At 43.2% G+C, this 23,999-nt stretch overlaps 1 protein-coding gene and 1 pseudogene across 5 annotated transcripts in view; both read left to right on the top strand.

The window, feature by feature from the left end:
- Nucleotides 1–23,999, top strand: part of LOC148016413 (beta-galactosidase 9-like) — a 214,661-nt gene that overhangs the window by 57,451 nt on the left and 133,211 nt on the right. For 4 of the 5 annotated variants that reach the window (XR_015688038.1, XM_087663741.1, XM_087663739.1 and 1 more), the window contains exons 8-10: nucleotides 3,788–3,896; nucleotides 4,022–4,109; nucleotides 20,375–20,496. Coding sequence is in view for 4 of the 5 variants with exons in the window: in XM_087663741.1 (XP_087519867.1) it covers nucleotides 3,788–3,896; nucleotides 4,022–4,109; nucleotides 20,375–20,496 (319 nt within the window). In the remaining variant the exon portion in view is untranslated. The remainder of the gene's footprint in view (nucleotides 1–3,787; nucleotides 3,897–4,021; nucleotides 4,110–20,374; nucleotides 20,497–23,999) is intronic. The other variant, XM_087663740.1, reaches the window with a different exon arrangement.
- Nucleotides 5,353–8,855, top strand: LOC148016414 (uncharacterized; annotated as a pseudogene).

The following is a 23,999-nucleotide window of genomic DNA, read 5'->3' as shown; positions in this document are numbered from 1 at the left end:
TCTGGTTGGACTCCCATCTCTTCTTGACCAAATGAAGTTGCTAATGAGGCATTCACATGGCTGACGCACGATGTAGAGAATGCCCAACAAGAAGCGATGTACCACATGGTCGCTAAAAACCACTTCTCTTCTTGCCAATGAGAGTCTCACCGAGCTCCAATATAAAAGCTTCTGTCTCATGCTCACAAGGAGGGGTGCTAGCTGCTGCTTTGAGGTAGTGTCAATCCCCATATGGCATCTGAGATATCTCACAGTGGTCCCTTGGGGAACCCATGTGAAATCCTTATGTGGTTGCCACTCTGGCTGTCTAGTGTCACATGCCCAAAATCCATAGGATTTGTGTCAATTAATTAGTGCTCCTAATGCTATGCAAAATGTCTCCATGGCTGTTACAAAGGCTCTAAAGTTGCCCTCATTCCCATCCAATTAAACTGCTGTATCATCAGGAAACTCCACATCAAGAAGCTCCTCAAATTTGAGGATGGGTAGCCTGATGCCTTTGATACCTGTAGATCTGTCTCTCAAGAAGGAACTCGTAGCCTCTGCTATAAATAAAAACAAGAAAGGAACTAGTGGACATCCTTGTGTGACTGATCTATGAATGCTGAATCTATCTTCTCTTGCCCCTCCAGTCATGACCTGGCTATGTGCTAAAGAATAGAGAGCCGCTACACCCTTGACCCACTGCTCTGGAAAGCCCATCCTTAGCATTGTGTCCTCCAAGAGCACCCAATCCACGCGATCATATGCCTTCTCAAAGTTGAGAAGGAGCACAATAAGGTCTTGCCTCTTGGATCCGGCCAAAGCTATGGTCTCCTAGAAGGTGAAAATGTTGTCCAAGATGCTGTGCTCTCGGACCCCTATATGAGTGGGGTGTATAATATCTGACATGAATGGTGCTAGCTTGAGATTAATTGCCTTTGCAAGGATCTTATAGGTAGTTCCAAGCAAGGTGATCGGTGTCCACTGTGTGATCTCCAATCTATCTCCACTTCCTATGGAGATAAGATAAATCATCCCCTCAGAAAGTCTCTCTGGCATAGTCCCTGATACCATAATCTTTTGAAAGGTTGAGTGAAGGCCTAATCCGATAAGATCCCAGTAGCTCACAAAGGACTTATGTAGTTTGTCTTTCCCTAGACATTTGCTCGAGGGTAGTGCCCGAAGTGCCTCCTCCAACTCCTCTGTAAAATGGGCCATCAGTTGTCTTCTCATCTTGTCTACCCTATGCGTGCTATACCATAGTGTTTCTCTCTCTTTCTCTCTCTCTCATATCTAGGGGGTCTAGTAGTGGATCCTAGTAGGGATGTGAAGTATTGTGTGGCCACTTGTCTCGCCTTTAGAGGGCCCTGTGCAATGGATCCATCAGCTCTCTTGAGTCTTCGAACACCTGGTCTAGAGTGTTTAGGCCCTGTGGTGCAGAAAAACTCCCTATTAACCTTGTCTCCAGACCGAGTCCAAAAAGAGTCTCTCGTGTGAAATATGTATTGCAATCTAGCGTCCTTCATGGAGTCAATCTCTACCCTAGCAATATGCATTCTCTCCACTATCCAAAGCATCTTGGGTGTCTCTCCTTCTCCCTCTGTAAGGCAACCAATGATGCCCTCGCAGCTCTTTCCTTCTCTAGAAGGCTTTGTCTCCTCCTTGTGTCCTCCTCCCTGAAGAACGAACTAATCTCCTGTAGGCTCTCATCCAAGTCACTAGCTGCTCGTCCAGTTGAGAAGGGTCTAGATCTCCATGTCTGTGTGAGTGTTTCTCTAAGATCATCCTCATATAACAAGTGCTCTGGAATCGTGACACTAGAGTGGGGTCCCCCTACTCTCTCAAAAAGAAGTATTTGAATCAGTGAGTGGTCTGAGAGGGTCGTGCTAGGTATGATGCTTGTAAGGCCTCCTTTGTTGTAGGTCCGGTCATCCACATAAAATTGATCAATCCTAGAGAAACTCCTGGATCCTGTCGCCTTGTCTCTCCTGAAGAACTGAAGTGAGCATGTGGTCCTGCCAAACTTTGCTGTAAACCACGGGCCATGGCCTCTAATATGGAATAAGAACTCCTCACAAGTACCCTGCTTTCCTCCCCTAATGATTTCTGTGCATCTACCTCTCTTGACCTCAAGAGACTCCACCATGTTAAAGTCAACCCCTACCATCCAGTGATCAACTTGTGGTAGAGACTAGTCCAAAACTGTCTCTTGTCTCATTGGCCATTCGGGGCGTAAATGGCCAACAAACCAATGAGCACCTCCTTCACTCTCATTGAAACCCACATGGCTCTCCATGGAATTAGAATACCCCAACGTTGAAGCGATTGTGTCCACTGCTTCCCAACACATATGCATACTCTAGCTTGTATATCAGTAGCACCTACAACTTTTGCCGAGTAAGTGTGATTGTGACCTGGCAATAGCTTCCCGCAACATCAGGATATCTTGTTTGCCAAGAGATGGTGCTCTTGTAACATAATAAAATCAATCGATCCTCCTGCTAGAGCTTTGTGCAAATCCTGTCGCATGAGGCTCTGGTCCTGCTTGAAGTGACGATCTCTAAAGCCTCGTACATTCCATGAGAGAATCCTCATGGAGTGTCTCAACCTCTCAGACCGGCGTGGCTCTACAGCCCATGCTTGCCTCTGTTGCCTCCTAGTATATACTCCATGATGTGTCCTCTCCGCTATCTCTGCTACGGGGTGTAATGGGTGGAAGTCCTCATAGTAGGCACTTGAGTCCTCTACCTCTTGCTTACTCTCCTGGGCCATCACGGCCTCCCGTACCTTCTGAATGTCAAGTACCTGAGATGGGCAAAGCTCTGGAAGCTCAACCTGATGAGGTGATGGTTTGGGGGAATGTGGCGTATTCGTAGCTTGCTGTAGCTATTGGTGTCACTGCCTTCGTGGGCTGTATCACATCAATCTGTAGTGTTGCCACTATTAGTGGCTATAGGACCTCTGGCTCTTGGGCATCTAGAGGAGTGTCTATGGGAGCAATGGGGAGCTGTGGTGGCTCTGCATGGGCTGACAGCTTGAGGTCCCTAATCACTCTCCAGCGCTTCTCTGTCTGTCTCTTCTGCTCTAGGCTCATGTGCCCCTAACTCTTGTCAGCGCTCTCTCTTCACTGATGCTGTCTCCTCCTTTGGCTAGCCTTGCGCAGTCTCTAGCGCTCTGCATCACTCCTCCTATGCATCTCAGGTCTACCACCTCCCTCATCCCTGAAGGAGGTCTGACGAGTCTTTGTAGGCCATTGGACAGCCGATGTGTACCCCTTGTCAGATGTGTTGGTAGCTTTGGGGTGGGATGCCTTGGGGTGAAAATGGGTTTGAGCTTTTCTTTCAGTCCCTTCTTGGTTCTAGTTTTGGGCTTGAGAGGGGGTCTTGAGCTAAAAATGCATTTCAAACTCATTAGCTCTTTAAAACAGTCCCAAAACATGTAAATTACCAAAAATTTAATTAGATGGTGTGTGGTCCCAGAGAGTTTCTGTGTCCCGCAAAACCCTAATTTGGGAGGATCCTTCTGCATCTATAAATAGACAAGCTGCTCACCATTCAGCCCATCCTTGTTAAAGCTTTTATTTTGTAGATGGAAGACTTAGAAAATAAAATAAGATGACCTTAAGCAACTTCCTGAAATACTATGTCTAATTTGTGATTCACAAGAAATTTTTGAAAGCAAAGGTGATGGTGGACTGAGTGGTGGAATGCTCATCTTTAGTTTTTTGTTAATTATTTTTTGGGTGGGCACAATGTGTGTTTTTAAACACCATTATCTTAATGCTTATCATGTGCTCTTTGACTAGCAGGTTCACATCTTGGGGAGACCCAATCCCTGAAAGGCCCGTTGAGGACAATGCTTTTGCTATTGCACGTTTCTTTCAAAGGGGAGGCAGCTTTCATAACTATTATATGGTAGAGCTGATTCAATTTATGCTCAAGATAAAGTATTTCTTTTTATTCTGGATGAGCATGCTAGACTCTTATATAAAAAATATCCTTTTGACATAAATTAATAAATTGCAGTTTACTGTTGACAGTATTATGGAGGAACCAATTTTGGGCGCACTAGTGGAGGACCTTTTGTAACAACAAGTTATGATTATGATGCTCCAATTGATGAATATGGTAAGACCAGTCTCTCTCTCTCTTTTTTGTGAAGATAATTGAATTAAGTACTAAATATTTACATCAGACCATCATGTCAACATTCGCTTTGTATCTCTTACTTTCTATTACATCAGACCATCAGGTCAGCATATTGTGTCTCTCACATTCTCCCTTTGTCTAATATAGGCGGATATAGGGGATTATTGCTGGGTTAGAGCTAGGCCCTCCATACCCACATGAGATTGTACCATTTGGAACTCATTGTTACTAGATAGAGCTCTATGTTTTACACATAGCCATAGTTAGTTTCCTTTCTTATTTTGCTTTGTGCTACATTTTTTACCCAGACAGTTGTACCATCATACACATGATTGTAACTCATGGTCTCATAGGTAATTTTGGCCTTTTGTAGACATTAATATATCATTTCATTTCATTTCATTTCTCTGTGGTGGGGCCAGAGCCAGTCTAGCTAGAGTGTTATAGCATTACTGCTTTATACAGACGATATTGTACTTATATTTGACTCACTTGAGGGACTAAATACACACTTGGATGCATTAATAAGCTTTTTGTAGAGATAGAGACCTTAAGGCGAACCTTCAGAAAACTTAAGTTGGATCTGACTCCCCTCCCCCATGTCATGAGGATGGCACACTACCAAACCCACTTCCTTCAGATATGTAAGGATGGTTTCATCACCCGGCCCAGCTACATGGATACACAGCTGCCTCATGGATTGCACACAGTTATTAGTTAGATCCACACCTCATCCCACCACCTGAGGATGGAGATAGGTAGATGGGAGGGCATATAGATAGAGGAATGGATATGCCCACTATGTGACAGAAAGCCATAGACAAAGGGACACTACATTTGTTGATGTATAGTATATTATGATATACAAGGCAAATACCACCGTGTGTTTCAAGAGGGTTTTCGACCCTTGAGATGAATCATGAAGTTTGAGAATAAGAGATGCTTGGGTTTTTTCCTCTTGGAGCTCCAAAGGTGCAGAGTAGCTATCCTACGGAGCATGAGGCCCCCACAGTTTGATTCACATAGACAAAGAGCGGTCTTTGGCTTTTTCAGTGCTACACAAGTGAGTATTGCACATACCACTATTATTGCCACACAGCCTACAAGAGTACATCATCATTGGACCTCAATGGCAGTTTGGAACTGTAATGGAGCCCTTCGATTGGATGTGGGAGCTTTTGAGGAGACATTCAGAGGGAGAGATTTAGAGTTCTACTCAGAGACACATTAGGGGCCACATACTACACTTTCACGGGTGATAGGATATAGGTGAAAGTCAGCTTGTAGGAAGGAGACACGCACAGACCACAGTAATCGCGGGTTGGGAGGAGTGGCAGTGTTAATTAGGGAGGAGCTACAACAAATGATCTAGGTGGTCTGCAGAGATGAGCAGGCCAGATACATGTGGGTGAGAGTGCGGGGTGAGGAACGCACTTTGTATGTTGCCATATGCTATTTCCCCCCTATGACATCCTTATATGCCGCACCCAAGGGGCAATCACCATATGTGGCTTTAGATGAGGGTATTTGGGAGTTCTCGAAGGAGAGAGAGGTTATCTTACTAGGAGACTTTAATGCCAGAACAACCTCCCATCAGGTGTCTTTCTTTGATGCATCTGAGGAGATGCTACAAGAGTAGGATGTGTCAGAGCTACAGCTGGAGAGGACATCTGAGGATATTGGGGAAGTCACCGAATACGGGAGATACCTTGTGGAGATGGGCATAGCACACAGGTTGGCCATTCTCAATGTCCTGGCTAGATACCCCCTATTTGGCGGCTTCACATGTTATCCTCATTGACATGGTGCAAGCACAGTAGACTATGTTCTTGCCCCACCGACGCTGATATCTCACATCCAAGACCTCTCAATATCTCCATGCCTTATCGGAGTTGTAGTGGATCATGCCTACCTTACATTCACCATCAATCTCCAATTCACTGACATGCAGACCCATCATGCAGCTCACCAACAATCGAGATACCTCTTTTCTAGAGAGATAAAGGATACCTATGAGGCAGAGATCCTTAGATTGTTACATGATGCAGACCTCGACATTCCATTACAGGAGCTGACTCAGCAGTTCAGTGAGGCCCTATACATCACTGTAGGTGTAGCCTTCCCACACTCACGACCCACATAGAGAGCCTCCACCGGGGGGACACCTCGGAACAACTGGTATGATGATGAGTGCTTTGAGACCTGAGCATGACTACAGAGAGAGATAGCACTGGGGTCCACTACCCATAGACAGACACAGATACTCTTTAGATGTCTCACACGGTGGAAGAAGAGAACATTCTTGGCCCAGCTGGAGCGAGACCTATATCAGTTATTCTTGAGCCAGGACTCTAGAGAGGTTGGGAGGCTTTTTAGAGAGCATTGCCTGACCACATCTATTACGTCCACCGCTGTATGGGAAGAGTATATAGCTAGTCTCTATATTGTGGAGGGTTAGCCACCTCTTATTGACCCACTTGAGCCCTGTCCAGAGACCACCACTTTCTTTACAGAAAGTAGGGTCCGAGAGGTCATTGACAGACTTAGCAAAGGAAAGGCACAAGATCATGATGGACTAGTATAGCTGAGCACTTGATCCATGCTAGAGATTTGGTGGCAGGATTCCTAGCTGACATGTTTAACAGAGCCATGTCTGAAGGTCTACAAGAAAGCTGAAGCACGAACACTATTGTGCCTATCCTCAAGTCAGGGGACCCTACTCTACCCAGTAACTATCGGACTATGATGGTTGGGCATACATTGGCTAAGTTATATGCTTCCATCCTTGAGCATGAAATAAGCAGGTGGGCAGAGAGGTGGGGTCTTAGAGCACAGGGACAGGTTGGCTTTAGGAGAGGCTTCTCCACATTGGATCACATCCTCACACTCGGAGCGATCATTGAGGAGGGAAGGGCCCATGGCTGACGGACCTACTGCTGCATTGTGGACTTCTGCAAAGCCTTTGACACAGTACCGAGAGACAGGGTGATATATAGATTGCATGCCATGGGAGTACCGAAAGAGCTCAGTTGGGGTATTTTGGCATTGTATGAGAGAGTTGTGGGCAGAGTCCAGACACCTGAGGGCCTTTTGGCACCTATTTACTCCACCATCGGGGTGAAGCAGGGATGCCCCCTCTTTTCGACATTATTTGGCCTGTACATTGATGGGATTGCTAATTACATTTCACATGAAGGAGATAGAGGAGCTCCACTAGCTGGCACTTGGATACCTCTCCTATTGTATGCAGATGGTATTGTATTGATAGCTGACTCTCCAGAGGGTCTACATAGACACTTGGATGCATTACACTCCTATACTTTGAACAGTGGGCTTTCAGTGAACCTTGGTACAACCGAGGTGATGGTATTTAATACTACACCACAGTAGGTCAGGAGATCAGCATCTAAATTCACATATGGATCTAAGGAGCTGGAGTATGTGGATTCTTATACATACCTGGGAGTCTTATTCACAGGGCCCACCTTTTCTATGCGAGAGGCAGCAGACACTAGATTGACTCGCGGATACACAACACTAGGTGGTTTGGAGAGGATGTGCTCACACGTGCAATTCCAAGGACCCCGCACCAAGCTATGGCTCTTCGATACACTGGTCACATCCACACTACTTTATGGAGTACAAATATGGGGGCCCAGTCTTGACCACCGTAGTAGATTAGGGCACACTTATGACAGATGGAGGTTGATGGAGAAACCCCTAGTAATGATATCCAGGATGATCAGATGTAAGGCCTCAGTGCCACACGAGATCATTAGAGCTGAGGTAGTAGCTACACCGATTGTGGTAGAGGCCCTCACCCGATCAATCACATACATACATAGCCTATGGGACTTATCCACACAGAGGTGTGCACGGTTGGCCCTTGAGTTCTCCAGGCAGCTTGCCAAAGAGGGTGATACTTCATGTTGGTATGCACAGATGTCGGCCTAGTTTGAGCTGCATGGCTTTAGCATGGACAAGTTACCCCCCTTCCAGTACTCCCTTGATGCACCATCTCTTGATTTGAGCAGGTTAGAGATTCGCAAGATCATCAGAATGGATCTTACCCAGTTGGATATCAGGCGGACATGTTTGATGCCAGGGCAGGAGCTAGGGACAAAGGTGGCTTTCTACCGCGAGCATTTCCTTCATTCTACAGATGATGGATTTATTGCTCGCCCGAGATACATGGACACCCACCTTTCCCATGGGATCAGATGTACTATTGGCCAGTTGTGCACCTCCTCACATCAGCTAGAGATTGAGATTGGCAGATATAGATCCATCCCATCAGAGGAGCGCATATGCGAGATATGCCAATTAGAGCCAGAGACAGAGGAGCATTATATCTGTCACTGCCCAGCATATTATAAGGTCTGTGGTTGTTTCCACTGTCTTTTTAGAGATGGATTTGGACTACTATCCAGAATCATGGATTTTACCGATCAGCGATGCCTTGGCCTCTTTCTCCTTGAGATACGACGACTTCGTGACATGGGCCTAAGGAGTAGAGATGCTCCAGGACACCGAGACCCTCCATAGAGGCAGCTCACAGACTTCTTTGCAAAGGAGACTCAGAAGACTTCAATACTGTTACAGGCACAGTCCACACGAGAGCCTCTCTCAGGCACAGTCCCTGCAGAAGACACATATCGAAGATACAAGGGATACTACGCCGCCACCGAAGGGCCCTGCCCCGCCGCTTTAGTCTCTTCATGTTAGACCGACCCATGCGGGACATCCTAGGATGAACACTCCAGGAGTAGTTCCACACCGCAATGGGAGTACCTCTAGAGTGTATCCAGTCTAGATATCATTTTGTACCCACTCAATTTAGTTCAACATAGCATAAACGTTAGCTTCACTGGGACTTTTGAAATCTCCCAGACATTTTGTATGCAACGTTTTGGTCTCATAGGCCAACTTGGCCTGTTGTAGACGTTAATATAACTTTCTTTCTTTCTTTCTTTCTCACTGCCACAGTCCACACACAAACAAGGAGTCCTGATTGATCGAGTCGTTTAGCTTAGCCGATCCAGACGTCCTAGGCCTCAACACAGACACTGACGACATCTTCATTGGCGGATATAGGGGATTATTGCTCGAGCTAGAGCTAGGCCCTCCATACCCACATGAGATTGTACCATTTGGAGCTCATTGTTACTAAATAGAGCTCTATGTTTTACACATAGCCATAGTTAGTTTCCTTTCTTATTTTGCTTTGTGCTACATATTTTGCCCAGACAGTTGTACCATCATACACATGATTGAACCTCATGGTCTCATAGGTCATTTTGGCCTTTTGTAGACGTTAATATGTCATTTCATTTCATTTCTCTCTCTCATAGGCCACATTAGCCTTTTAGACTTCTTCTACAGAGCCGATCCTACTGACACTACCAGCCTAGTAGAGATAGAGCCACCCCGCCAGACACTTTACAGGCCATGCCGTGAAGTCACATTGGATAGAGCCATTTCCCTTCGTCGAGCACGGCGACCCCGTCTACCAGGATGACGTCCGAGGACGCCACACCATAGTCGGATTAGAGCCATTATCACGAGACACCGAAGACTCACCACCAGGCATACTAGTAAAGCAGCTAGGGACCACATTATAGCTGAGATCATATGCAGATCTTGAGATTAGCTACAACCCATAGTCTCCACCACACTTTTGTACATGGCTCTATCAGATCTGGTTCTCCTTTCCTTTCCTTTTCTTTTCTATCGATGGAACAACACTACACATGGTTCAACCCTAGTATAGTCCCATCGTATAGTTATTTTCAGTATTGTTTCATAGGCCACCCACTTATTTGTAATGTTATCTTTACCTTACTGATGAGATGACATTAGACATGGATGTACTTTGGATTTTGTCTCATAGGCCACATTGGCCTTATGTAGACGTTAATATATCTTTCTTTCTTTCTCTCTCTCGTCAGCTCCTTGTCATCCTATTTGCTCCTTGTCACTTGTGCCACCTTGGTCCCTCGTCACAACAGACTCTTGTTAGCTCTTCGTCTCCTCCTCCTGTCAGCTCCCTCACCATCGTGCAGCCCCTCGTAACCTGTGCCACCTCAGGCCCTTGTAGCCTGCTTTACCTGTGCCAGCTCCTGGCCTGCAATGCCAGCCTCTCCTGCCATCCATCAGCTCCCCACCTACCACCTTTGTAGCCCCTAGTTCCTTGCTGCCATATGCTAGTTCCACAGTCCCTCCTGTTATTACAGATAGTAGACCTGTAATGAAAATGGATGTTCCTCACATACACTGAAATGGTTGTCCTCTATTCTGAACTCTGAATCGAGCTCCCCCATAGGCTCAATAGAACAAGACGAGTTTGGCCCCAGAATGGAGAAGGTCCAAATAGAGCAGATGATTACCAATACCATCACCAAAGTCAAGGAGTCTGACAACAGACTGAGCATAGTGAACAGGTAGTTGAACGATAAGATTAAAAAGGTGGAATTGAAGATAGAAGCCCAAGATGGGGACTTTCAATCTCTTAGGCAGCAACTGACTGAAATTCAGCTCAACCCCAAGCTAGAGGAAGGAGAAATTCAACCCAGCATGACTAAGGAGCCCACCTGCATCAAAGAGGAAGTACAACAGCTTCAAAAAAAGGAGGAGACGACTGTTTCTTGGGCAGAGATGCTCAAGAAAACCCAACAGCAGGTAGAGGAGGCGGAGCAATGGATTCAAGTTGCAAAGAAGGGGAAACACCTAGCACATTTGCCCATAACCATAATAAATGACACCATGGAGGAGGAACAAAAGGGAACATGAGAGCACTCCATATTCGGGTGACATGCCTGAAGATGCATGGAAAAGTGGATCAAGACACCAAGGAGCTATACACGTTAATGAATATTAAGAAAGACATGCATGTCTCTGCTTGGAGAGTGGGCAAGAAAAGCACAGAAGGGGAGAGCTCAAAAGAGCATGCACTCATTCTCCGCTTCCCCACCATGGAGGCTAGGAGGAACTTCCTAGCTCAACGTTGTACATTGAAGGGCACGAGTGTGTTCTTGGGTGACGACCTCACACCAACCCAACTAGCCTACATAAGGGAGTGCATGCCCAAAATTAGGCAGCTAGGGAGGAGGGCAAACTCACCTTCTACAGAGGAGGGGGAGTGGTAGTCATGGAGAGGCGCCACAAATGATGGTGTTAGACCTATGGCACCAGCCTTGCAATGGCAGTTTGGACAAATACTACACTTCCACGGGTGACATGCTATAGGTGGGAGTCAGCTTGTAGGAAGGAGACATTCATAGATCACAGTAATCGTGGATTGGGAAGAGTGGCAATGTTATTCAGGGAGGAGCTACAATAGATGATCCAGGTAGTCCGCAGAGATGAGCAGGCTAGATATATGTGGGGGTGAGTGTGTGGTACGCACTTTGTATGTTGCCATATGCTATTTCCCCCCTATGATGTCCTAATACACCCCACCCAAGGGGCAATCACCTTGGATAAGGATATTTGGGAGTTCTCAAAGAAGGGAGACGTTATCTTGCTAGGAGACTTTAATGCCAGGATAGCCTCCCATCAGGTGTTTTTCTTTGATGAATTTGAGGAGAGGCTATAGGAGCAGGATGTGTTAGAGTTATAGTTGGAGAGGACATCTGAGGATATGGGGGAAGTCACCGAATATGGAAGTTACCTTGCGGAGATGGGCACAACATATAGGTTGGCCATTCTCAATGGCCTGGCTAGATACCCCCTATTTGGCACCTTCACATGTTATCCTCATTGACATGACTATATACTTGCTCTACCAATGTTGATATCTCATCTCCAAGACCTCTCAATATCACCATGCCTTCTTGAAGTTGCAGTGGATCATGCCTACCTATCATTCACCATCAACCTCCAATTCATCGATACGTAGACCCATCATGTAGCTCACCAATATCTGAGATATCTCTTTTCCAGGGAGACTGAGGATATCTATGAGGTGGAGATCCTTAGATTGTTACATGATGCAGACCCCAATGTTCCATTACAGGAGCTGACTCAGTAGTTTAGTGAGGCCCTACACATCGCTGCAGGTGTAGCCTTTCCACACTCATGACCCATACAGAGAGCCTCCACTGGGGTAACACCTTGGAATAGTTGGTATGATGATGAGTGTCATGAGACCAGAGCATGACTTCCGAGAGAGATGTCACTAGGGTCTACTATCCATAGACATGCACAACTACTCTTTAGATGCCTCACGGAAGAAGAGAACATTCTTGGCCTAGTTGGAGTGAGACCTAGATTAGCTATTCTTGAGTCAAGATTCTAGAGAGGCTTGGAGGCTTTTCAGAGAGCATTGCATGACCACACTTGTTATGTCCACTGCTATGTGGAAGGAATATGTAGCTAGTCTTTATACTTTGGAGGGTCAGCCACCTCTTGCTGACCCATTGGAGCCTTGTCCCAAGAACACCACTTTCTTTACAAAAAGTAGGGTCCGAGAGGCCATTGACAGACTTAGCAAAGGAAAGGCACAAGATCATGATGGATTAGTAGTCAAGCACTCGATCCATGCTGGAGATTTGGTGGCACGATTCCTAGCTTAAATGTTTAACAGAGCCATGTGTGGAGGCCTACTAGAGAGCTAGAGCATGAACACTATTGTGCCTCCTCAAGTCAAGGACCCTACTTTACCTAGTAACTATCAGACTATCATGGTTGGTGGGCATACATTGGCTAAGCTATATGCTTCCATCCTTGAGCATGAGTTAAATAGGTGGGTAGAGATGTGGGGTCTTAGAGCACAGGGACAAGCTGGCTTTAGGAGAGGCTTCTCCACATTGGATCACATCCTTACACTTACAGTGGTCATTAAGGAGGGAAGGGACCATGGGCGACAAACCTAATGCTTTGTGGACTTCCACAAAGCCTTTGACATAGTATCAAGAGATAGGCTGATACACAGATTGCATGCCATGGCAGTACCGAGTACTTTGTCTTGTGTGCTCTCAAGCTGCTGCTTCTCCAAGGTTTTGTGTGCATTTCTATAACTGGTGCTAAAAGAGACTAGTATGGTTCTTGTGGGTACCTGTTCTTCTAATTCAGATTCTACAAATATAATGTAGGATAAAGACTGCGCATTTAGTGCATAATGTAGTTATGACCTTTCGTTACATGATTCTTCCATTTTTCTTGTGGATTTAGATGTGTGGTACTTTGACAATGGTGCCACTAAGCAGATCACTTCTCAAGAGAGGTTGTTTACCTCTCATGAGTCTACCTCTACAGGCAGTACTACAACATGTGCTGATAACTCCTCTTATCTTGTTAAAGGATTTGACAAAATTATTTTGACTATTGCTGATGGTAGTACTTTCACAATTAGATATGGTTTGCGTGTGGCAGAGATTAAAAATAATTTGTGGTTGGTTTTGCACTTGCCAAGATTGTCTTGACTGTCAAATTTGTGGATGATAGATGTTTAATTCATGAGCTCTTATGCGGTGATACAGTTATTATATCTAGTTCACTATATCGTTGGTAGTACAAGCTTAATAATTATTGTAAATGTATAGAAGATAGGACATGTATAGTTATAGATTCACAGGCTATTTTAGATACAAAACTTAGGTATGCATGTTTTTTCCATGTGAATCTTATTACAAAAAATCTAATATGGTGTCTTCATTGCCTACTTGTGAGGCACTTATAAAACATGTTTGTGAGGCTTGCATATTGGATACAATGTAGCATGATTCCTTTCTAAAAGATGATTCATTGAGAGGCATGTTAGAAAGTACATCGTGTACATAGTGATATTTATGGTCTGATGTGAATAGTCTTGGCAATCACATATGCTGTGCGACTTTAATTGATGATTACTCCAAGCATGCAGAGGTTTATCCCTTGAAATCTAAGTCTAAATTGGTTTTGTGCTTCAAATAGTTTGTATATATGGTTGAAAAGTTGCTAGGATGTAGGAGTGGGTACTCTCTGTTTTGATTGAGGAGAGGAGTATATGTCTAAAGAGTTTACTACATTTCTAGCAGATTATGGGATAAAACAGTAATGCACAATGCTATATACATCACAAAAAAATGATATAGCTAAGAGAAAGAATAGATACCTTATGGAGATGGCACAATGTATGATCAGAAGTCAAGCTTTACCACATGATTTTTGTCTTGTGACTATTATGTGCATAACTTATTTACTAAAGAAGTGTTCCATCAAAGCGTCATAGTTTGTTACTCCATATGAGGCTTGGTATGGAAAAGAACCATCTATAGCTTGTGTGTTTTTTGGTTGCCTTGCTTATTGATTAATACTGATGCAACAATGTAAAAAATTGGCTTATAAGGTTGTAAAATGCATCTTTGTTGGTTATACTATTGAAAAAAGACGTTACAAGTTATATCATAGCATATTTTGATTAATTGTGATATTGTCTTTGTGGAAGATTCTATGTAGCCTTTACTCTTATATACTAAGGAGACAAACATGTGCTCACAAGATATATATGACTTGTAGTGCCAAATGAGGTAGTCTCTTATCCTATGAAAGTTTCTCACAAATCCAGAGTAGCCTATGTGTGATATAGATGTGAATGATACACTTCTTGATGAGAGAGTAGAGATTGAGTAGTCTAAGACTATGCCAAAATGGCTGATATTGGGTGACACTAAATTGGATGCACTTTTGTAAAGTCATACTATTTTTGGCTTTTATAGTGCCTTTTGTGCATTAGGTTGTTATGCATTAGCTATTTCTAGTAAGTGTGATGAGGATGAGCATGTATCTTTTGAAGAGGTATAAAATTTAAAAAAATTTGAATGATTGCTATGTGATTGGGTATGGTGTTGCTGTCAAAAATGGCTCTTGTTTCTTATCCGATCTGCCTCCTAGTAAAAAGACCATCGATAGTAAGTGTGTTTACAAGTGAAAATGTAAGCCTGATGGTAGTGTTGATCGGTACAAGGCTAGACTTGTGACAAAGGGTTATGCTTAGTAGACGGGCATTGACTTTGATGAGACCTTTGCTCCCACTTGCTATATGATAACAATTCATAGCATTTATGCATTAGTAACTTGTAGTTTTGTATACGCTGTTTAGCATTGTAGTTTTGTTCAGAAGAGGTAGGAAAAAGTGTGCAGGTTGAAAAACGCATTGTATTTTTGGAAGCTAGCACCTTAGGCTAGGCATTAGAGGATACATGTATACTTGACTATACATGGTTTTCAAAGGAGTCCAATCGAAGGCACATTATATGTTAAATGTGAGGGTAATATGCTGCTAATCATTGTGGTTTAGATTGATGATATGTTTCTAATTGGTCCTAATGAGATACATATTACTGATTTTAAGGATGACTTGGATTCCAATTTTGATAATTTAGATTGGGGCCTATTGCATCATTATTTATGCATTCAATTCAAGTAGTTTGATGGGGGTATTGCTTTGTGATAGTAAAAGGATATTGAGATATTACTAAATAATTAGTCTTGGGGATTGCAAGCCTATTGCTAGTCCTACGGAGATAGTTTTGAAGTTGAGCTTTTGCTATTAGCAGACTGTTGGTACTGGAGGTTTGACATTCAATATGTAGTCTCACAAATGAGCAAGTTTATGTATAACTGAGGCAGCAAGCATTGGTAGGTAGTAAAGCATACCTTGCACTATTTGAATGCTACTTAATACCTTGGGGTATTTTATCCCAAGATAGAATTTTTATGGCCAAATTTACACACTTATTTAGAGTCAAATTGGGCTAGTTATTACATCACTTGTATATCCATAAGTGGTGTTCGCTTCATGTTTGGCAGCTCATGCATGTTATGGTTGAGCAAGAAGTAGTCTATCATTGCCACTTCTAGTTCTGTAGCTGAGTACAAGAAAAAATTCATAGCAATTGTTTGCCATCATCATCTTTATTGATAGTTAAGAGTCCATTGGCAATTTTGGGGAACCCAATGTTCCATGTATTGAGCTAAAATTGCATTAGCTTGACTTAAATAGTCCCAAAGTACGCTTAATTAATGAAGAAACCTTATTAATTTAAAAAGAAATGCAATCCTAGAGAGTTACTATGTCCCACATGCCAAATCCTAATTTGGATGTCCCTAACTTTCTTTAAATAGGCATGCAACCCACTACTCTTTCTCAATCTGGTTTTTATTGGTTTCAAGAGCTATATCTCAATTGTACACACCCCTTTGTAAAGGACATCATGGCCACACCTTCCCCTTGGTGTATGCTATCATCTGGCGCCTGATTCTAGCCTTTGTCTCCACCTGTGAGCTATTGCCGGTACCTTGGAGCTATCGCTTGCATCTAGAAGATGTTGCTTGGTACCTTGGAGTTGTCGTCTACTATCAGAACCTTGTGTTTGCTCTTGACGTCATCATCAAGAGTTGTCACCATCAGTCAGACACTGTTGCGCCATCACCTAGAACAGAACCCTGCATTTGTTGAGTTTCTCTCTCCTCCAATTGTCACCTATAATTCTTGCATAGTCATCTACTATTTCTAGTTGTCGCCCAGCTTTTCTCTCTCCTTAGGTACCTGCGTTTTTTGTCTCTCTCCTCATTGCTTGTTTGCATGAGTCTAGCCTCTCTGGCTGTGTTTGCTATTGTTAGACACATGTATGCTACCTTGCTGCGTTTTCGAGATTTGTTTCGGAGTATGACACATTTTCTATCTCATAACTTTTGCCTTGATTTTGGAGATACGAGAGTTCGAGGTTCAATATTAACTACATAGTGTTTTTGTTGCTTGAGCATTGTATATTCAGTAGTCATTCACTTCATTATTTGTTGTGTTCATTGTCTCTGAGTTACCCTAATCCTAATTGTGTTATGTGTTTATCAATTTTTGCTTTGTTGTATGATTTAAAAAAAAGGCGTTTAGAGCATTTCTTCACATGGTATCAGAGCTAGATACTCTTTGAGAAACCATGACCTTTGATCAAAAAGCTTATCCATAGAAGCAAGACCAACAGAAGGGCCAGATGACTTCGAATGCATTCACATGACTGCTCTAGTCTCCACCCATGCTACAGCCCCCCAAGTAGCCATCATGGTCTTTGTTGTGGCGTGAAATACCATCATAAGGGCTCTCCTCCAACCCTCATGGGCTCTACGGCAGTCCCATAGGCAATGTCTCTATGTCTCCACTGGCTCGCTACTCTTGCATATACTGCTCGGTTCCTACCGTATCCAAGCCATGTGCCAACTGCTAGGCTCGTGTGAGCTACAAGCCATAGGAAGAGGGATATCTTCCTAGGCCTAAAGCTATCATGTAGGGTTCTCCAAAAGTTGCATAGGAACTCCTTTGTGATTCTCTCTTTGTGACAATGGAGTAAGGCTACTAGCTGTGCTTTGATCTTGCTCATCTTTATTCTCCTCCCCAACTTGGTAGTGTAGCCAAGCAAGGGCACATCGCAAGATCTATTGTGGACGGATCCCTCCACATCCTTTCTCTTGGGGATCCCATAGTAATCTATGTAGAGTCTTCTCTGGTAAGCCCAACATCTCTATCCATCAACTAGACAAGGGGCTAGGTTTGGGTCAATGTGCCCCATCCTCTTGAAGTGAGCCATTACTCCGATCCTTTGTCTGGAGCATCCAATGAATGCTGTCTGGTTAAGGTCCTCTTGCTAGAGATAGCCATCCTCCTCAACCATAAAAGTAAATATCTTATCTTTGCTATTCTGAAAGACTACTAGAAGAATATCCCCCCTAGAGAAGTGACCGATCCAAGTCTGAGAGGTGCCTATATTTGTCCACCAATCTGGTGGAACTTCCTTTGTCACGGCCTCATTCATCAGTTTGGCTCCCCTAAAGGCTGAGCCCATGTAGTCTCTGTCTCTAAGCCTCCTATGGTAGCTCTTGGAATGCAAACTAATCTCCCATCGATATAGCAACTTGTAGAGAGAATCTCTCCCATGATAAGTATGTTCTCTATCCAAGAGGGTGGTGAGAGTCTAATCTCAAGAGATGATTGAAGAGAAGAGGCTTCCTTCTCTTTTCCTGTAATTGTAGTGGGGGGTAGCTGGTGAAGCCGTGATAGTATAAATCTCGCGGTTCTGATGATAGCAACCATGAACTTGACCTCAAAGCTCCTCCCCAAATCCTTGGTCTTGATCTCTTGAAAAATCTAGTGGATGCTAGGTTGCCATGGTCCTTCATGTGTAGCTGTCATAGCCTGTGGCCTCCCTATCAGAAGTTTCTTTGAGGGCTTCTTACCTAGAAGCAAACCCCTAAGAATAAGCTTAACCATCAAGGCTTTGCTTTGGGTGTTTGGGTCTATGATCTCCAACCCTCCCTTGGATCTAGGTTGTATGATGACATCCCAAGCAACCTCCCTAGCTGGGCTCCTGTCTCCTCCACACCAAATGAAGTTCTTGATAAGGTTCTTCACCTGGCCGATGCATGACCTAGAGAATGCCCAACAGGAAGTGATGTACCACATAGTTGCAAGAAGGACCCGATTGGCAACCACTATTCTCCTTGCTCTTCACTCTGTAGTATATTCTTTGCTTTGAAAGTGCCTTGAAGGGTTGTTTTTGTACTTTTCCTTGGGGTAATTTGTCATGAGGGGTTTTATTAAAATGAATTTTCGTTCTTTGAAGGAAAAATATTTGCATGGATCACTAGGCCAAAGAGCTGGGTGTGTGCTAAGTAAAGATGTTGTTTGATTTGGGTTTTGTGAGCAATGCAGGAGGAGAGTTTAGCAAGATCATGAGTTTGAATAGAGTTGTCTTCTTGTAATTTTGTGCTTTTCATGGCAAGTACTCCTAGAATAGTGTTCTTGGTCTTGGTGGGTGAGAGCAGTTGGAGCTAGGTTCTTGAGGATTGCAGATCCATTGAAAAGCTCTACAAATTGGCCTATTGAAGGTGGAGATTGGAAGCCGGAAGTTTTGGCTGAGGTTTTGGTCTATTCCAGATTGGTTGATTGACTTGAAAAGCACTTGTGCAATAAATTCAACAAGATGGCAAGAGTGGGTTTGAGGATAATACAAGATGCTGTGATTTATAGCTAGTCTAAGGTTTATTCCTTTCTCAGTATTTATCAGATTGATTCGGATTAGACTGAAGAATGGAAATAAGCAGCATTCTCTAGCATCTTCTTCCAAAATGTGAGGATTGGTCTCCTTGGTTGGATTGGACTTTCATGCATTGTAACATTTTTAAAATGCTCTACTAATAAGGTCATCACAAAATGGTGGAGGATAATCTAGGGGTAGTAAAGTTGAGATGCATGGACAATTGCTTTAATTATGGAAATCCAAGATTCTTAGAGGTGTAAATTCTTTCTGGAGGGTTCTGATATGTGGTCTCCCCATAGGGGTTCCAACATCGTAAGATTTACCATGTTAGATGAGTATTTTGCATCACATGTGATGACTTCCCCTTGCCTTTTCATTTCCTGCCCAAAGGTCATGCAACTGTGGGATTTTACTTTTCCAAGCATGGCTTCTATGACACATCAGCACACCACCAACTGTTCTTGGGTCTTTAAGTAAAATACCAATGAATGTCAGCGAGAATGTCTGTCAAGTCCTGTATTGGATTGGTCTTTTGCATATCTGGAGGATAGAGACGACTTTTATATTTGTTTGTTCAACTATAGGCATTCATGGCCATACTTGTTAGGTATGGGAATTGTTATGGCAAATGGGTTCTATGGTTTGTGTTTACATTGTTCTTTGAGAGGTTGCTGCTCTATCAATGGAGATTATCTGTTCTACTCCACTTGTGCTTCCCTCAGAACGTGTTGACTTATGGCATTGTAGCCTGTTTTGTAGCTGTTTATTTGGCTTTTGTTTGTTTGCTAAAAGGCCCTTTGTGTGTACCAATATTTCAGACAACCTTCACAGGGGGAAAAGGAAAGAAAGGCTCTAGAGTGTCATAGTTAAGATTTACATCTTACCACTCTGTTGGAGTAATGGGTTCTCCAAGATGCATGCTTGGCTATTTGTGTCAAATAGATACTGGCACACGTATCTTTTTCTTAAATAAATGTGTTTTGCCTTCATTAGAAGACATCACCCACGTGTTTTTGCAACATGTACTACTTGTTATGGTCTCATAAACTGTTGGTCTTACAAATGGCCAAGATTACAGTGTAAGTGCTGGGTTTCTTTCCTTTATATATGTCATTGGCTGGAGATTTTTATGATGATCAATCTCTTTGTGGCTTTGAAAAATTATTTGGATAACAAACATGCTAACAGTGCGGCAGGTCAAAAACTAATTAAACATGGCATTGAATGCAGGATTACTAAGGCAACCTAAATGGGGACATTTGAAAGAGCTGCATGCTGCTTTGAAGCTTTGTGAGGCAGCTTTGGTTGCAGTTGATCATCCCATGTACATGTGGCTTGGCCCTGAGCAAGAGGTACTGAGATTATCCTCAAGAATGATTATCATGCAATCTCATAGTTCTTCACTGCTGGTGCTTGTCGCGCGTGTGTAGATTTGCTTATTTTGGTTTCCAGCCAATATGCAAAGATTGTAAGTGTTGACCATTGCGTATGCAGAAACCCATGGCCCTCTATCCCCTTACAAACATTTCACTATTTCGTGAGAAACATGTGCTGATTGAGAAAGTGTCTAGAGATATCAAAGGTTGTGTGCAGTTTTAATGCTGGAAAGATATGAAGTTATGAACCGATTTCATTAATCAGACCATGTTGAGAAGCATGTGGTTGTCAAAGACATGTAGTGACCTAAAAAATGATTAAGTAATGCATGGGCCATGCCAAATTTGGTGCTGTCTGAAGTGTAGAACTCATATGGGTATCTCGTTGTGCTTTTTGGTATCAAAATTGAAATCAAGCTATCAGCTGTTGCCAACAAAGTACTGAGTACAACCTTGATCACTTATTTGCAAATTTGTAGTTCCTACATTAGGCCTTCCAAGATAGCTTTATGTGGCAGTCAAATTTGATGCTATAATATATCAAACCATGTTGTAGATAGATGTAAAGGCTGACATCAGTATCAGCCAAAAATGACTATGACCAGAGTAGTGCTTCCCCTGTGCTGTTGCAGTTTGACCAATGGATACTATAGTGCTCTCTCAGGGTTACTAGTGCTTTGCCAAACGGGGAAATCAACCAAAATGCGTACATCAAGTAGTGGATTTTTTACTGACAAGCTTAGTATCTAGGCCTCTCATGACAGTGCCTCTCTTGTGGGATGCTGGGCAACCTTGTGGCAGCATGCCCTTGGAGTTTGTGATCTTAGCAGATTGAGAAAAAGGTACAGGAGGCACAGGATAAGGAAAAATGCAAGCACCCAAGCAGGGCCTTAAAGGCATCAATTGGCTGATGCAACAGTTCCAAAAATATAGGATAATGACTAGAAAGAATTTGATGCCTGTACACCACTCATGTGCTGCAAAATAAAAACAACCTCCTAGTAGAAAATACTAGTCACTTTTTACACTTCGCTACTTTACTTTTGTACAGTCAAGTCACTTTAAGAGACTTGAATTTTCTAGAGAGATTTTAAACACACCAACCAACCCCCACCACCCCCAAAAGAGAAAAGAGAATTCTATTAATAACATCTCAGAGAAGACCCCCAAGGTAAAATTCAGATGAGCAGGATCAGAAGGCCAGCAGCCACCTCCTATAGATCTCTCTCTTCATATGGCTTGTAGGTTATAGGAGCTTAACGGTTGGCATTTGGCTTGGATAGGGCAAGGACCGAGACACATGCGTGAGATATGGTGAGCTAGAGGAGGAATATTGACATTGCTTGTGGGACTGCCCTAGAGCTTAGGGGGTATGGAGGAGAGCCCTTAGGATGACATTCTACATCATAACCAAGACCATAGTAGCGACTTGGGGGTTGTAGCCTAGGTGATAGACAGAGACCTAGCATGTGGCTATGACATAGTTGATAGGTACGAAGGTACAATACGGTACGGTACGATAAAATATGATACTAAATGGTACCTTATGATTTTATAAGGTGTAGTATGATATTAGTACAAAATCAACATGATTTAAAAAAACCATAAATCATTAAATGAGAGAACATATGTTTAAAGTGGAAATAGCCATTCCATTACAGTATAAGATGAATATATGAGGGTGGCCATCACGGTCGCATGGATTGTGCACAACATGCAATGCAACTAGAGTCTAGTACATACATGGTCCATGGATGAGGCATCATAGTGGCATGTAGATACAATGATAGTAGATACAAAAAAGAGAGATACCTATGAATCTATGATGAGGCATCACTATCATCATCATCATTAGAACCATTTGAGTGCTCATTAAGAGTCTAAAGATGACTCCTCAGCATTGGATGATGAGACACTCTCATACTCATCCTCACTAGTGAGGTTACCATCATTATCAAATGATGGCTCCCTAGATGCCAACTGTGTAGGCAAGGGGAGGATATCATCATTAGGCATGGAATGTGAGCTACTAGAGCCCCACCTTATGTATGCCTGCAAGGCACTTGAACCACCCCTCCTTGATGTCGCAGGGTGCTGAATGACCATGCCCTTGCTATGTGTTGACCTAAGAAATGCATTCTATGCTAATTAGCCACTTAAACAGCCCCAAAACAAGCTTAATTTAATAAAAACCCTCAAATGGGGTGTGGTTTGAGAGAGTTTAGTGAAACCCTAATTTGGGAGGGTCCATCTCTCATCTATAAATAAATGGGCTGTCCCCATTTAGTCTTAATCCCTTTGTATGCAGTTTTTTTTCCTGTGAGTGTAGATTTCAACCACCATTAGTCCACATACACGTGGCTGTTCAGCCCCATGGATTGCTGCCACTCCATCTGTTGTGCTGCTCCATCGATTGCTACCACTCCAACCCCATTGATTGCTACCGCTCTATTTGTTGCTGCTCCAGTGCCTAACGTACTGTGCTACAGCTACCACCCATTGACAGACTCTTTCAGGTTACGTTTGGCATCCATGAGCCATTGCCAGTATCTTCATCGCCTCCAGCTGCTTGCATTTGGTGTCTCTTGTTCCAAGCGATAGGTGTTGGTGGTCCTCCTCATCTTGGCATCATCTTCAGCTTGCGTGCTCATCTAGGGGCCGCCTTCCATCTTCCACATCTCTCTTGCTTGCGTTTGGTGCTCTAGGCCCTCCTGACACTTGCATTTGCTACATCTCCTTCATCCTACACTCTGATTGGTGGTCATAGACTTGGGATCCGTCTCTGGTGGATGCCACTCTTCGACACATTGCTTTGCCCTTGGGCATATTGTACACTCTTGTATTCATTTATATCATTCATTCACATCAGAGTTGCGTTCTTTCTATCCCTTCTTTTGTTTGTGTTTGAGTTTTGAGTTTTGCCTTTAGGATTTGAGTTTTTCTTTCAATGTCAGTGTCTGTCTTCTTGTGCTTTTATCATGACTGTACACTCTGTGTTTCCTCAGTGCAAACCCTAGTGGTGTCTACACAGTCTTCTTCACACTACACCTACTCGAACTGCTCGCTCTCACGAGCATGTTGATTGCGAGTGTCACGACTACCTGGTGCTATAAGCTCTCTATAGAGCTCCACAAAAATCTCCTCTTCATCCACCTTCTAATGTATCATCGGAAGAGTGGCGCTCGCCAACTTGAATGTATCAATATTCACTTACACAATGCACATAAGATTGTAAAGGCTAAAGTCTAAATTGTAAATTATAAACTTTAAAGTTTAAAACTACAAATTTAAAATTTTATGGTTAAGTGTTTACCTGCTATGGATGATCCATAATCATCATAGCCCTCATCATATGTAAGTTAGTGCGGCAATAGACTAGCCACTCTTAAGTGTTGTGTGCTAAGACGATTGCAAATCTTTTTGTGAATGAGAAAATAGGCACTTCAGTTTCTGTCACATGCACTCGAAAAGCAATCTTG

This window comes from Lygodium microphyllum, chromosome 23 (genome assembly GCF_053477565.2).
Source record: "Lygodium microphyllum isolate KBCC chromosome 23, Lygodium_microphyllum_v1.1.10, whole genome shotgun sequence".
NCBI lineage: Eukaryota > Viridiplantae > Streptophyta > Polypodiopsida > Schizaeales > Lygodiaceae > Lygodium > Lygodium microphyllum.
The sequence above is the reverse complement of the archived record's forward strand: the minus strand, read 5'-3'. Positions and strand labels throughout refer to the sequence as shown.